At 36.5% G+C, this 15,973-nt stretch overlaps 1 protein-coding gene across 1 annotated transcript in view; it reads right to left on the minus strand.

Moving 5' to 3' along the window:
• Positions 1–15,672, minus strand: part of LOC106658216 — an 82,956-nt gene extending 67,284 nt beyond the window's left edge. Inside the window, exons 1-2 of the mRNA XM_014380076.2 lie at positions 15,605–15,672; positions 1,202–1,393 (exon numbers count right to left, since the gene is read on the minus strand). Coding sequence (XP_014235562.1) covers positions 1,202–1,295 — 94 coding nt within the window. The 5' untranslated portion in view covers positions 1,296–1,393; positions 15,605–15,672. The remainder of the gene's footprint in view (positions 1–1,201; positions 1,394–15,604) is intronic.
• Positions 15,673–15,973: the final 301 nt, after the last annotated feature.

Here is a 15,973-nt window from a genome sequence, read left to right on the forward strand (position 1 = left end):
CTTGTAATGCTTCGCCACACTTGGGTTTGGCTTTTGTTCGATGGCCATCGAGTAGCGCGACCGCGCAAGCGTGCAAGGCAATAGCCGGGAGTTACTATTGTGGGTGGTCGCGCGCGCACTCCCCGGTCGTCCTACAGAAGAAATGGCTTGGCTACTATATGAGAAAAAAAGAGAGGGAAAGAGGATGAGCTTTTCATTAAAATGCTAAACAAACAGGAGGAATTAATTAAGGTAAAATGTAACAACGATAAAATATTCATCAACGAGTTTTTTTTTCTAGATCGCTCGAATACATGTCTCGGGGCCTACTACTTTTATGAATAGTTTTCCTTATTATCGTAATTATATCATCAGAGCAGCTTTAAAAAAATGAGTCTTTTAATTATAACTGATGAAAAAAATCGTTTCAATTTTTTCAATGCAATAAATTTGATTGTCCGGTTAAAATTGGTACGGTTATTGTTCTTTTAATTTAAAGATAATGTTACGCTTATTAATTCGAATCTTGGTACTGTTTATCTTATTTAGTGGCACGGCTTGACTATATTTTTAGACTTGAACATTAATATTACAATTGAAAATGTAAAGTCTATTTCTCTGAACCTATGACATTGCTTCTCCATCAAATAAATTGCTTGATCTAGTCTCAAAATATGCACGTTCTTATAACTGCATTTTAATTTATATATTAAAGATTATAATCTACAATAGCATATTCTATCCTATCCCATAAGAGTGGTGAGGTTTTTAGCATGAGCAGTTTGTATAAAGCGCCGCGATTGGTCATATTAATTTATTGGTGGCTTAAAACTAATTTTGATTGATTTCTTCGAGGAGGCAGTGAGGCGAAAAATCGACCAATTGCGTATTTTTACAGTTAATAATTTAATTTTCGTTTATTTTATTTTTCTATTTTAAATATTCAAAAATGGCAAATGGGATAAGAAAGAAGAGAGCGCGCGCAGCGCTTTGAGAGTACTTTTTAACACCGAATTATTTTCATATTGTTTTCCCTACGCAGAGATTTATCGTTTTAAACTCAGAAAAAAAAACCTTAATACCTATCTTATTAAAACAAGGCTAAAGTATGTTTTTGTTCTTGGCGACGATATGTTCTCACAACCTTGCATATATTTACTGAAATCGATTGGTCCTTCCAATGGTTTATCTGAAAGTATGCACAAAAAGCTACGACACTCACCTGAATTACGAGTACCAAAGGCTCCAACGCTAACCGCGATGATAAGTATCAGCAATGGCACTTCCGATGCGGCTCCTCTCCGGTAAAACGGCATATTTGTGCCGTCGTTGCACGGCTGATGCCTGTGCTCACTAGACTATCCTCTAGTGAAATAGTTAATACTAGCCAACACCCCTCATCACTTATTTGTATCTGAAAGAAAATATTCACATATTTTAATAATTTGAACTCTTGATTCTTATTAGGATGTATAATATCATGAATATTTATTAATTGATTTTTATTTTTTCCTTCCTCATAGAGGAAGCTATGTGATAGGCTTGAAAATGAGATTTATAACCAAACGTCGAAGGAAAATTTGGGTTGCATTTTTGGAAACTACATTGAATTATCAACAAATGTCTGTATGTATGTTTGCCTTCTCGGCCTTTTGGGTCTGTTCAAGGAAATCTTACACGAAATTCTAGATATCTCTAGGTTTTTTTAAAGTTTCGTATACAAAAATAAAAATGGTCGCATACGGATTTTCCTTTCAATGACATAACTTTCAATAACTGGGGTTGCCACTAGTATAATTTTTTATGAGAAATATCTTTGCCAATAAATTGGCAGCAGATACTATTTAATGAATTGTTATATTTATAGTTTTTTGACCACAATATGCTTTAGAAAAATATATTTCATGTGTATGTCGAATCTAATTTTTGAACAAAGATAAACAAATAGAGAACATCTTGATCAAACTTCAAATTTAAAACTCTAGCAGTTCAAAAGTTATCAAAAAATAAGCAATTAAACTCGTGGTTTACAAGATAAAGAATGGAGAGTCTGAGGAATGCGCAGCACATATGCATTATCGACACCTTCCTCCGGTCAGGGACGACTGATAAATTCGTTGATAATCTTCTCCTCAATTCGATTCTGTAACATATTGGTTCTTTTCTCATTTAGTTTCTGTTCTATTATATTCCGTTTCCTTTTCGCACGTATTTCGTTGTGTAACTTTACTGTTTCTTTCACGTTTTCGTGATATTCGCTTCTACTTCGTTCTTTTGTCATTGTTTTCCTCTTTCAATACTATGCTGTTATTTGGAATTTGCTACTAATCTAAGATTTTTTTTTATTCATAATCGACAGTTATAAACGAATTTTATTAATAGCACTTATAAATTCAACCCAAGCTGAGCTGTAACACAATAAAATATGATCATACAATATCAAAGCGGAAACAGAACATAATGAAATAGTTAAAATTATAAAAGGAATGATAAAAGGAATATAACGGAGTCAACATTACATAAGCATGAAATTAATCAAAAACATAATGACCCATGAGTAGCAACAACAAGTAGTGATAAAACAAGGTGGTGAACGTGTTATCTTTCTAACTTTTTTTAGGCATTATGGCTATAAAATTAGTGTAAAGATAGTGTACTAGAAAAAACAATAATTTTTTTAAAATTATAAAAAAATTATTTAAAAAAATTTTTAAATTCATAAAGAGAGTCATAAAAAAATCTTAAAAATATTTTGTTAACGGTTTTCATCGTGTTATGTGTCTCTTTTAAAGCATACATCTGTGGTGAAAAGGGAAAACCGACCAACTCCATTTTTCGTGTTTTCGAGGTTAACATGATATTTTAACTTACTATGATGTATCTTTTGGCCCATAAAACTACCAAATTGACAGTGTAGAAGCGAAGAAAAAAAGTGGACTTGGTCGATTCGGCCGAAAACGTCTTGCGGCCAAGTCCACTTGTTCAATTTCTAAGTCGCTGTATAATCATTAAAACCCACCCTAAAAAAATCAACTAGTCGATTCGATAAGAAATTTCCTCAGCTTTCTGATGGTAATATCAGATTTTCCGAAATGTTCACCAAGGAAAGTGCAAATTACTGCTGCGTCAAGTGCCCCGACGGTCGCATTGTTCTGGCAGCATCTAATGACGCGAGAGTTGTACATACAACGTTCCAATATCATATTCCATCATTTTTAAACCAAAGTTGATTCGATATCGCGTTGTGGGTCTCGCTGAGATGGACTAGGTCGATTTGTCTCGAGATGGATTTGGTCTTGGTAAATGTAGATGTTTAAAGTCATAAACTTGATTTCGAAAAAAATGGAGTTAGTCGGTTCTCCCTTTCCACCACAGATATAATTTTACGATTATAATGTATTATAAAAAATACGTAAGGCAGCTGAAAATTATTTGATTAACGATAAATTTCACGTTATAATAATAATTATGTATTGATAGAAGAATTAATAAATTTTATAAAGTACATTTTCAATATTAGATGCCATAAACGGAATCAAATGGTAAGAAAAATGCATCACATGTACGGCCGAAAAAGAAAAACCAAATTAATGCTACCCTAAGTTATATTCTTGCAGCTCTGTGACGATTTTGTCTGGGTCTTTCATAAGAAATTATAACGAGCCTAAAGCTAATTGCCACTCAATGGGCTTGATAATGATGACTTTTGAGGGAAAGAAACGTATATATAATTAAGAACACAGGCTCGAGCGTACGCACGGGAAAAGCAGTAAGACAAGATTTTATGTTGTACGATACAAGTCCATCTCGTTGTCTGCGTATACCTCTCTCCGTTTCGCAAGCTGTTTAATTTAGCAAAAGGAAAAGAGTAAGGCTACTCCAACACCAGCATTATCGCAGCAAAAGCGTGAAAAAGTGGGTACAAACACTCATTAGTTAGTCAAGCGTAGCCTTTGTTCAATGGTGATTAGTATTTCATTAGGGTTGGATAAGTGAATATTTATCGCGAAGGATTCTCTAGGGTAAAAATTTCTCAGCTCTTTCTCTCTTTCTCTCGAAGAAATGCCGACTACGATAATTATATATAGCTGCTCGGCGTTAATTAATAGCTCGGGAACACAGAATCATTATAGAGAATCGACAGAATTTCTCATTTTGATTATAGAAGCGTCAGAGAGAAAGAGAGAGAGTGAGGGAAATGCGAATTTATAGGCTCGTGCCAAATGCCATGCAAAAAAGTGTCGACGCAGTAACGAGATAGCTCCAGCTATTTCCGGATCATTTATTGGCTCACACGCGCATAGCTATTGGTACACATATAGTCGCTAGTTCAATGCTGATCGATTCTGTATAAATCACGAAACTACCTACAAGCAATAAATGACTGCGGAGATTAATTCCGCAACCCTTAGGACCTATGGACGCAAATGTGTATAAGCTTGCAATGTATGCCTATGTACGTGTATGCTTGCCGCAGCGGCAAAGCAGAGAGAAGATCGATACATTTGCCAAATCAGCCGCACTCGAAAAACCGACGGACTTCAATTATTTATCAAGCAGAACCGTTACCACGTATAGTATATTTGCGAGTTCGGATAAATTTTTGCCAGACGTAGGGGGTTTACTGAAAAACATGGCTGTGTTGTCTGCTTGTACGTAGTTGCAGTATCGATCGAATTTCATGGAAGCGTGATAATGTCGAGCGCAGCAACGAAGCTATCGCTATTTACCAGGATCAAAAAGCTCCACGCGTAAACAGCTGACCCCATTGGAGCTGTCGCTCGATACATGATATAGATTCATACAGTAAAATCTCCCTTAACGATTCCATTTCAAAAGCAGACACCTAATAGCGGACAGATCTTGTGGTCACGACAGAAATACATTGTTTCTTACAGAATCATAGCACCTTTTATTTATCAATTTTCATCGATTTTACAATTCATATATTCTTGAGAAATTTGTGGAAAAAATGTTCAAAAATATCGAATAAGTATATTATGTAACAAGTACGTGAAGAAGATGACTCATGTAGGAGAAAATACTCTGGGTTGGTCATCCGTCTCTTCTACTAGTTGCATATGATATTTTTCAACATTTTGTGTGTAAAACATGGTTTTTATGTTACTGAAGGGTTAGAAAGATCATGTTTTAATTAAAGTATAATGATAGTGTTTTTAACTTTTATCATCAATTTTACATTGATTTTTTGGCCATCTCGGTAACGAACAAATTTCTTAGTAACGTCAGAGTCCGCTAATGCGAGGTTTTACTGTTGATATTTTACATAAGCTACAAGTGAACTTCAAGAGCGCATATTAAATACTACTTAAATGATTTTACCGATTTAAATTCGTCTATCCACAAGGTGCTTTTTATCGTTGCATATTGAATGAGAATATAATGGCAGTTCAATGGGAATACATAAAATGAGCTGTAGTTTGTATGTGTGATAGGTGTGTATATCTATAGATGGTGAAAGAAGAACACGTGAAGAGTTTCTACAATACAGCTCGTCGCACTAGCTGAAAGTACTTCCGGAGAGCGATTTTTCATTTTTCATACCACCACTCGCAAGACCACTAGTAGGCAACGCCCGAGGCTTCATCGATTTCACTAGGTGCATAGCCAAACTAGAGTTTTTTGTACCTGTTGATATACACCCACGCGATCGGCTGTATTTTCGATTTTACCTTGCAATTTTTCAAAGGTTCTTTATTGTAATCACAGACCTTACTTGTTTGAAGCGAGTTTACTGTTTTTTTAAATGAAATCTATGTGAATGAATGTAACATTGTCAGGTTACTCATTGAAAAATTGCACAAACAAAAAAATGAGTCAAAAAAATGAGGCTTTTATATTTAGACAAAAACTTTATTGTTTTTCTTCGTTCTGCTCTCGATGGTAGGAAAAGAAATAGTATATTTCTCAACGGGTGCACATATAGTTTTTTAGCAAAACGAGGGATTATAGCACGAGCCGAAGGCGAGTGCTGTAACGAGTTTTGTTAAAAAACCATATCTGCACCAGTTTGAGATAATATTTTTTCCTACGAGAGCCTAAAATTAGCGGCAAAGTTGCGTATTTTAGGTTAGAGTGGGGAAAAATCGGTTTTTTAACACTGTGTGTGCGAAACACGGGTTTTCTAACCTTAAAGCGTCAGAAAACCCTAGTTTCTCGCAAGCAGAGTTAAAAAATATCGTTTGCAACTAGTCCGCGAGGAAGTTGACTCACCCAGGAGTCTTTGCAAAAATCTGAACAAATTCAAGGTTGTTTGGATTTTTGAAAAGTACCATCATGAATTCTTTCAGATTTTTAAATTGCTTCAGGGCTTCAGAATACATATAGATCGAAAATAGACGTTTATAGCTGGGGTGGGGGTAACATTTTAGTTTTGAGACCTTATTATCATGTACTATAATACACCAAAAGCGTGTCAAGATCGGTAACATACGTGTGGATGAAAATTTAAAAAAAGCATTATGTTGACCCAATAGTTAGTAATAAAAATGTTTAATAGCAGTAGATCAAGACATGTATTTTGTAGATACTTTAATTTTGTACTATAGTTGACATGATACAGCCCATGTATCTATCTATATCTTATTACTATATAGTAGAAAGGATGTGGTTCGCTTGCTCCCCAAAATTTCCACCTGCTCCCCCACAATTTTTTCAAAAATGTGAAATTCACGTGATTTTTACATGATTTTCGGTGTTTTTCCCTGTATAAATTATTACTGCTCCCTAAAAATTCCACTGCTCCCCACTGCTCCCCCACTGCTCCCCCACTGCTCCTCCACTGCTCCTCCACCGTAAATCCACCGGATACGTGACAGGTATTTTATAACAATAACGTATATCACGTATAATAATACAAAGGTACTTTTATACATAGGTACTTTTATAATAAACAACAAAAAATTTCCAAGAAATCAAAAAAAAATCGTGTCGTGATACGATCAGTCCAGGAGCGGGCTACCTTCCCGTAAGACACTATAGGTAAATGATTAGAATAAGGTGTTATCGATGGATTTTGACTCGCTGAACCCAAATTTGGTAATTAATGTTGGCTGCAAGTGGTACCATGTGGTTAAAAACCCATTTGTTTAAAAAAATTACTAAAATGGTCGAATATGGATTTTTAAACATCATATTCGTATTCTAAGAAAATTTTTAAGAAAAAAATGTCCCTTGTGATTTTTCTCTAAAATGCATATTTATCGTTAGGTAATCCTTAGAAATCTTGAAAAAAAAACTACAAGACTTTGCATAGAGATGTCCGAAGAATAATAAAAAGCGCTCACATCATCGAAAATATTGTTTTTCATGTTATTACACGCAATCGAATATCACGAAATTAGCGTTTTTCTCATTTTCATTGGCTTATAACTCGATAAATATGCATTTTAGAGAAAAATCACAAGGAACATTTTTCTCAAAAAATTTTTGGTAGAACACGAACATGATGTTTAAAGATCCATATTCGACCATTTTGGTAATTTAATTAAACAAATGGATTTTTGACGATATGGTACCACTCAGAGCTAAAATTAACCACCAAATTCGTGCGTCAAAATTGATCGATAACACCTTATTCTAACCATTCACCTACAGTTTTCTACGGGAAGGTAGCCCGCTCCCGGACTAGATAAATATAGCCAAAAATGTATTTTCCTACAGACTATTTTTTTTTAATTTTTCATCAATAAAATACTTGACCGTTTTATTACTAAAAATATCATTATTTTTTTTATTTAAGTGTTAAACTTAATCGGGGGTTGGCGAGCGGAGCGAGCAGGGGGGCGGAGCCCCCTAGTATATATATATATATATGCGCGAGAAGACAAGAGACTGAAAAAATCGGTGAAAAATATAGAGAAAGAGAGAGAGAGACAGGCCAGTACGGCCTCGAGGCTTGACTATGCTATCTCCTCCTGTTACCATTATGCTAAAACGCAAATGGAGTCCTGCGATCGAGTATCTTTTCTTTTCTCTCATCGCGAGCCACACACAATAGCCCTGCGGGCTGTCTCTTTCTCTCTCTTTCTCTCTGGTGCGTCGTATAGCTTTACACGCAGAAATGAAATTTCCTAGCTTTCCTTGTGCGCGCCAGACTCGATTGCGTACGAGAGCGACGAGTCGAAACCAACGAAGACAAGGCGATCGACCACTTACGTCACTTTCCTTTTTCTTGTTAGATATGTGCGAAAAGCTTGCGGTACAGCATAGCATGGGGATACGTGTAATGTAAATTTTTGTTTATTCGGCATCATTAATGACAGGCAACTTTGACTTCGAGAACATCCTTGTAACCATCATTATTGTTCGACTATGCATTACTAGTCAAAGAAACTTTAATTTCATTATGATTCGCTTACTCTTCTATTTCAATTTTCGTTTGTCTATAATGTATTTCCGATTGTACGGAGTTTCTTTTATAATAGTTGAGTCATCAACACTCATATAACGCAAACTAAGTTTATGTTACGAAGAGAAAAATGAGCTACTATTCGTATATAATATCGGAATCAATAATTGCATGACGACATAATTTTGAACAAAACAAGCTAGTATATCATTACAGTCATGGTTACAATGTGGTTTGCTATGTTATTGTAGAAGTTCAGTTTCTTAATTTAGGTGAGATGATAAGAAAATAAACTTTATGCCCTTCAATGTCCATATAAGTTTTTTAAGTAACAAAAATTGTAAGTACCTGAGTATTATATCCAATTTCTTACAGCGAAAAGTATTAATTATAATTATTTAGACAGTAATGCCAGCAATTCTGATATATTCTATAGGCTAAAATTAATGTGTAGATCCAGGCACATAGCGGCAGTTATTTTGATAAACTAATGAGTTCAATGTATATGGCTTATCGGATTAGTTACTGTTTTAATTATTACAAAATGTGATTTAAGTCTCGAATAAATTGCAGTTTATCAATATTTTTCTGTTACAAAGCCTAATTTTATTTATTTTCTACTCGCAGATGCATGTATAAAAGGGAGACAGAGTGAGAGAGGGGGAGTTGGACATCGTAATGAGCCGTAGACCGCTCAAATTTACGTGAGCCGTGAACCAATCGATCGTTTTATGCCAGTTAATCAGTGCCGCATTTTTTTTATGCAATTGCTACGAGTACGAGTAATGAACATGTATATTATTTGCTCAGAGCTTTGCAAGTTGGTTGAATAATGTACAATGGCGTCGCACTTGCCGGCACAATTCTCTTATACCTCCTGCTTCCCTCTCTCTCCCTCGTCTGCATTTTACCGAGATGAAGTTTCTCCGCTGCTAATTACATTCCACGCAACAACTTCTTTTCGTGCTTCCCTTTGCTCACTTCGAGCTTTATCTGGCTCGATCTCTAGATGATTTAGTGCAAACGAGGTCTTTAGCTCTCTGGGTTCGTAGTGAACTTGTATACGTATATAGTACTGCAGTAGCCGTTTTCTGATCATTCTCATGCGCTTTGATTGTCTTTCTCGCAGTGTTTCTTAAACAGACAAGCTTTGTTGTTTATAATATAATATAAAATACGATAAATTTTGGTAATTATTACTTCGAATGGTTTAAAACTTTAAAGAGAAAAGGTTTTGATCAATAACATCTCAGTTAAGCTTCGCACTCTTACGTGAAGCTTTTTTTCAGTACAGTACTGCAAGCGACGCTCAGTCTATAATATCTCAGAAAAGAAGAAAACTTGATAAAGAAATTTTTTTTCTCGTTATCTAATTCTTCGGAGTTGTTAAAACTCAATCGCGATATTACGAGGTAGTGCACAACTGGGTTTTCGGGTAATTTTAAATTAGATAGCTACTTTGACCAGAACTTTATAATGGTTGTGCAAGATTTATTAATAATTCCTCAAAGTTTTAAACGGTTGTCTGTGAAAGTGCGCGGGGCCAAGAGTTGGCGCGCGCATTCGATTTAACAAGTCATATCCTGGCTATATAATCCGCTGGGTGCAGGTGTTGTCACGATAAGCTGCGACAATTCAAACGACTGCTCGTTCATTAAACATTCATCATGCAGCTGCGTACATTGCTCGCTGCCTGCTGTATACCATTAGCCACAACTGGAGAATTGATTAGTTAAGTCTTGCTCAAATCCGAGACATGGACATTTCTCCGAGCTCTCAGATATGGATACTGTCAGAGAATACCGAAGTAAGTAAGCGAAGTGCTCGTAAGTTGTCCGAGCTGCTGCTACTCGTATGAATGAAAATTTAGAGCGGCGATATCGCACCCGGTGTCTCCCTCCCTTTCCTGACACGCACATCGAGAATTCCTCTTGGGACTGTGCGTGGCAGCGTCGTCACGACGATGTGTGCGCACAGGGACAAGACAAGAATGATCGCGACGCGTTATAGGGCCGTCGAGTTGCGACGCAGTGACTATTCAGCAGTGGCGTAGCATACAGAGAGCTGGCATAGCTTCTGGTGCTGGATTACCAAAATCAACTAGCGAGAGTGGATGAAAAAAGGTCAATTGCTCTGGTGCTTGCATATGGATGGTTGAAAAAAAGAGAGAAAGAGAGAAGGAGTGAGCGAGAGAAAAAACGAGAGAAGAAGAAATTGGACCGAGTCCAGGCTTAAATTGGAGAGACAGAGAAAGAGAATTTCTCATGCAAGTTGGTTGTTGCAGTGCGCACACGAGTGACCAGCTCCGTGAGAGCGAGCAAGCTTTTTTACAACCCATGAGACTGGAAGTATGCCCGCGAGCTGAACAAAGAATTCGAGCTGCTACTGCCTTCGCTGCAAGCTCTGCAGCGAGTGAACTTGTTTAAGGATTTTTTTAACGAGATGAAGATTATACACAACGCAAAAAACGAGACAAGTATTTAATTTCGCAGCCCCTGATGTACCCGCAAGAAAATCTCGGCCGGTTTTTCGCTTTAATGATTCGCGCACATTAGAATTTCTAGTGGCGAGTGCAGCTGCCACTTCGTTGTGGCTGTGCTGTGTGCCCAACGTGCATAATATGCTGTCTTCATTTCGCATCAGACGCATAAATACTACAAAATAAGTCATTGCGGCCATCTAATATGAAAAATGCAGCAAGAATTGGGTCGTCCTATTGCAGACGCGTTACGCGGAGAGCGATGTTCCCTGGTATTGCTCAATATCAAGCAACAAAGCTTTCACGAGTGACCCAAAGCTGTCCATCACTTTTCTAATATACAAGCTCGTGTACAAAGTCAAAGACGGATAATAATCCATAACATCGGTCTAGACGTGGAGGGGATTTCACTCGCTCTGGCGCTCTAGCCTGGCTCGCGTTGTATCCTTATCGCGCCCGGAGGGGGTTAATCTCGAGAATTCTGCCGAGTGAGGCGCCTTGGCTATCTCGTTACTTTGTCTCCCTTTTTTTCTGTCTCTGTAACAGCTCGCAAGCTCCCTCTCTCTCTCTCTCTCTCTCTCTCTCTCTCTCTCTCTCTCTCTCTCTCTCTTGGTCGAGCTAGCTATATATATCCTGAATTTGACAGACCCGAGGTCTTAGCGTCGGAGCGGGCTGGTATAGAGAAGTTGAAGCCGTTGTTTGCGCTTCTATCCACGCACGTGTATGATGCTGACGTTTTCTTCACCATACAAGCAACTCTTTCCTATAAATCTCGACCACTCGCTCTCTTTCTTATTTTTCTTAAACCTTCGTCCAGCTTTCATGCTACACGTGCGCTACTTTCATTCTCCTATTGCGTTTATTTTCTATACTACATTCTTTTTCTTCTTATTCTACGTATTTTATATTGTGTACGTCACATTGCCCTGCATCCGTTGTATCTAAATCAGCACCGCATTACAAAGCATACAGCCGATGTCATGTATTTAGATGCATTTATTGTTTGCTGAGTGAGATTTCATTTTTTGTTATCCCCCTGTAACCTATCTCGTTTCATCTTTTTATGACGCTAAAACAATATACTTTACGAGCTTGCAATCCAATGTTTTCTTTTACAATCGGCAATGAAACAATTAAAGCCATTCAGTGAACTTATTTTGCTGATTTTAGTGTTATAGGCTAGGATGCAATTTGATACTTGCAATGCAGTTTCTCGTAAATTTGTATAAGATTTAACCACACGTAGCGAAGTCTCGTGTCTTGATTTCCAGCAGCCCCTGCAGTCACTGCATTCCAATTCTTATCTGCACGACGACGGTGTAAGCGGATTTGCTTGCACGCAGATTTGAATGTACGTATGCACATACAGAGTCAATGTACAATGACCGAATGACGTCTCAAGCCTCACCTACTTTTGCGAATTACAAGTACCCTTGGGATCTGTAGTTACGACATCGGCTCTTAGCTCTGGCGTGAATTACAGACACGCCGGGGCAAGTACTACCTACCCATTCTCGAGTATTATAGGCTGATTCACGATTGCACCTAGGACCGCAGTCTCTCTCCTGTCTCTTTCACTTCTAGTTTCTATTCATAGCTTCGACAACCCCACGTGCGCATTTATGTATGAGAAAGACGATGACGCTAAAAAAGAAAATTCGATCATATATCGGCTACCGACTGAGCGGATTAATTTTTTCTCGTTTTCAACCCATTACTAATTTTCGTATAGAGATAGATTTTTATCCCAATTTAGCTACTAGAGGTGTAGTTTTTCTGAGGCTATATATTCACGATGGCGCTTGTACTTATTAGATTATTTTTTCCCATGAATTTTTTATGGACTTTTTTCTATTAACAAATGAAGTTATTGTATTATCCATTTATTATACTCAACGAACGTTTTTGAAGACTTTGATGTGAAACTCCTTGTGACTCGTTGGGTAAGGAGGTAAATTTGTAATAAATGAACGAGCGAGCGAGATAATCATAGGTTTTTAGTATCAGCAACAACTGATTGATTACAAGCAAGAAATGTTCCGAGCTTGATGGAGTTAAAACTCCTCCAGTTCCTCTCTTCAGTATTCGTCGACTATTTGCTTTACTGCAACTAGCTGGGGACTCATTTGATGAAAAGCTTATCCAATTGCTGCTCAGAAAGGGCGCCAAAACAAATGTGGTCATGTATGGACGGAATGTTACCTCTGCATTTTATTTTCAGGAAAGAATAACTTTATGAAGAAGTTTCATGTTTTGCTTCTTTTCTTATACAGCTGCTTATTGGTTCTAAAATTTTTTCACTGACACATTTATTATTATTAAAAAAAACGATAAGAACAATAACTGACTTTAACATCAACATAATCTGCAGAGAAGTTTTTGTACTTACATTGATTCTATATTCTGTAGTACAAGTCTAAAAAGTACTCGAAATGCTAGAAAACTCCTACATGGAATCAATATTTTCTCAAGTCAGTATAAAACTTTTTGAAGCTACAAAATCCATCGTTTTTTCGCTCGATATTTACTATTCCAAAAACGAAATTTCTTCGAAAAAAATTGGCAGAGAATGCACGTGTCTCCTTTCAGTTTCTCTGTCTTTTATATCTCATGTATAGAGTTACTTTCTACTTTTCCTGGGTATGTAAAGCCTTTTGTTTTGTTTGTTTCTTCTTATCTCGCTTCATTTTCATATGCGTGCGCAACATCTCTTTTTCTCTCCGATATTCGACGCGGATACGGCAAAGTACCCCAGAGCCACCCGCTACAACTTTTCCCTTAGAAGTACAGCAACGTCGAAAAAGGGTTGTGGTGTGAAAACATAACTTTTTGTTTTTGTCCTAACAAGCACAAGGGAAGAGTGAAGAGTTTGTCTGCAGTGGCATCATATGCATGAGCCGCTGCCTTGCATTGAGACTACGCGTTTTTTTTCTTTCGATACATCTACGTCGCTTCAGTGTGCTTGCCTGTACTTGGTTGCGCGCAAAAAATAACTGCAAGCTCCGATAATGCATACTTTAAAGTCTAATAAAAGTGCGTGACGTTGAATAGAAACGTCGAGAGCTGTACCGAGCTCGGGTTTTTATGGGAGTTTTGAAAACTTTGCCACCATTTTATGTACTTGCGGACTTTTTTTAAAATTATTTTTTGTTGTGATATCGTGTAAATTATTTGCTGCGATTAAATCAAAACATAGATAGCCCTTTCACGAAATAATTTGATCTACTTATCAATGAAATTCGTTATTGTATTAAATTCTTTAAACAATAGCATTGGTAAAATTATTAAACTTGAGTGCAAAGTAAAGTAAAGAATAATAACAAAAGTTCATAGAATCGTAGCATCCAGTTACAATTTGCCGTATCATCATTAAATACAAATTTAAAATTTATTTCATTCTAAAATACATGCGTATTTTCTATACGTAGATACATATACGCTAGTCTTACGTATCCTCACGGATGAATATAAACATACAATACATAACGTTACTATGGTTTTTACTCGCAGTGCGATTTTATATCATGATTTTACGAGGTCGAGAGTTCAGTTGATCCATGCGTGTACGTGTGCTTGCAGGTAAATGTGTGATGTCTGTGTGTATCTTTTTTCTCTTCCCCATTTTTTTCATCACTCTCTCTCTCTCTCTCTCTCTCTTTCTCTTTCTCTCTATTTGCAAATGCAATAGAATTTTGATTTTCCATTTCTATAATAAGTACATATATATTAGACTGACAATAAAAAATCGATTTTTTTTAAATCGACCGGACGCCCCCTCAATGTTTTCGAATCCCCAAAAATATAATCTCTGCAAAATTTTAGCTTATATGAAGAAAAAAACTCGTGCCACAAGACGAGTGTTGATTTCCATTAAATTAAATAAAAAAGTCGTTTTCTCGTATTATAAACGTACCGGTTTTTCATTTAATTTAATATAATTTTAACCTCAAAATTAACATGACCAATCGAAAGTAGAGGAAAAAATCTATCGATTTACGTATTAAAATTATTTTTCCAGCATTTTTTTAGCGATGGTGAGCGAGTCGAAAAAAGAAAGCCTCGGATTCGCCTCGGACGATAATTACACGTGCTCTGAGGCTTTCCAGTTTTTCACTCCCTAGGCACGTAATATACTATTTCTTCTTTACCACTAACTATACACACCGAGCACCCTGTGTTTTCGACCGTCTTATCCGAGGTACTGACCGTAACCATTGATGTTCTGAAGAAGTGTACACGACCCTAGTGCTGAAGCTCAATTAATATTCTCTGAAAATTATGACAGGTAACTAGAAACATGGCTTGCCAGAAAACGCAAAAGAAGTTTTGAAGTTTTGGAGTTCTATTGAATGCAATAGAAAGGGTAGGAAAATTCCTACTCAAAAATCCTATAAAAAAATTTCGATTTTAATGTGTATGTGTCCCCTTAATAAATCAATGTAATTCAAGCGTTATATGAGCCCCTCAAAACATATTTTTATAATAAGGATGTATAATATATAACGGATGAAATGTACTTCGCTCAGTTGAGCTATAATGTTTGATAAACAAGTAAAGTTAAAAGTACGTGACCACTTTTAGGGCTTTAGGTGTATGATTAACATTATCTCTACATGTGAGATGTACTTTTGAGTTAGAACTAAAAGTTGCCATGATTTGATTGATTGAAAATCGAGATGTGATTGCTTTCACTATGTTTTCTATACTCTAAATATAACCACACCAATTAATATTGTTTCAAATGAACTAAAATAATATTACACTCACGATAATACCTTTTCAATTTGCCAAACAAATGATGAATATTCACAAAAATGAAGTAGAATTGTTGTTTATACCAAATTGCAGTGGCTAGCAGTACAAACCTAGAACAAATAAAATGTTCAAATTTAGAATACATACGCAGCTGAAACAACAAATTGTAGAAAAGGAAGGTAGTCCAATGATGATATGGTAACATAAAATTGCAAATTGGGTCATAGGAATGAGCGTATCTTATCTCGGGATCCGTTCTTGCATGTATCGAATAAAAAAGAACAGCTGTAGAGGATGGACAAAAAAGCTGACTTTGCACTGACAAGATCGAGTGTGTGTAAATGTGCATCGCCGTTTCCTCCGTGCTTGCATTTCTTTGCGAGAACGCA

Source organism: Trichogramma pretiosum, unplaced genomic scaffold (assembly GCF_000599845.2).
Source record: "Trichogramma pretiosum strain Unisexual culture from Peru unplaced genomic scaffold, Tpre_2.0 scaffold16, whole genome shotgun sequence".
NCBI lineage: Eukaryota > Metazoa > Arthropoda > Insecta > Hymenoptera > Trichogrammatidae > Trichogramma > Trichogramma pretiosum.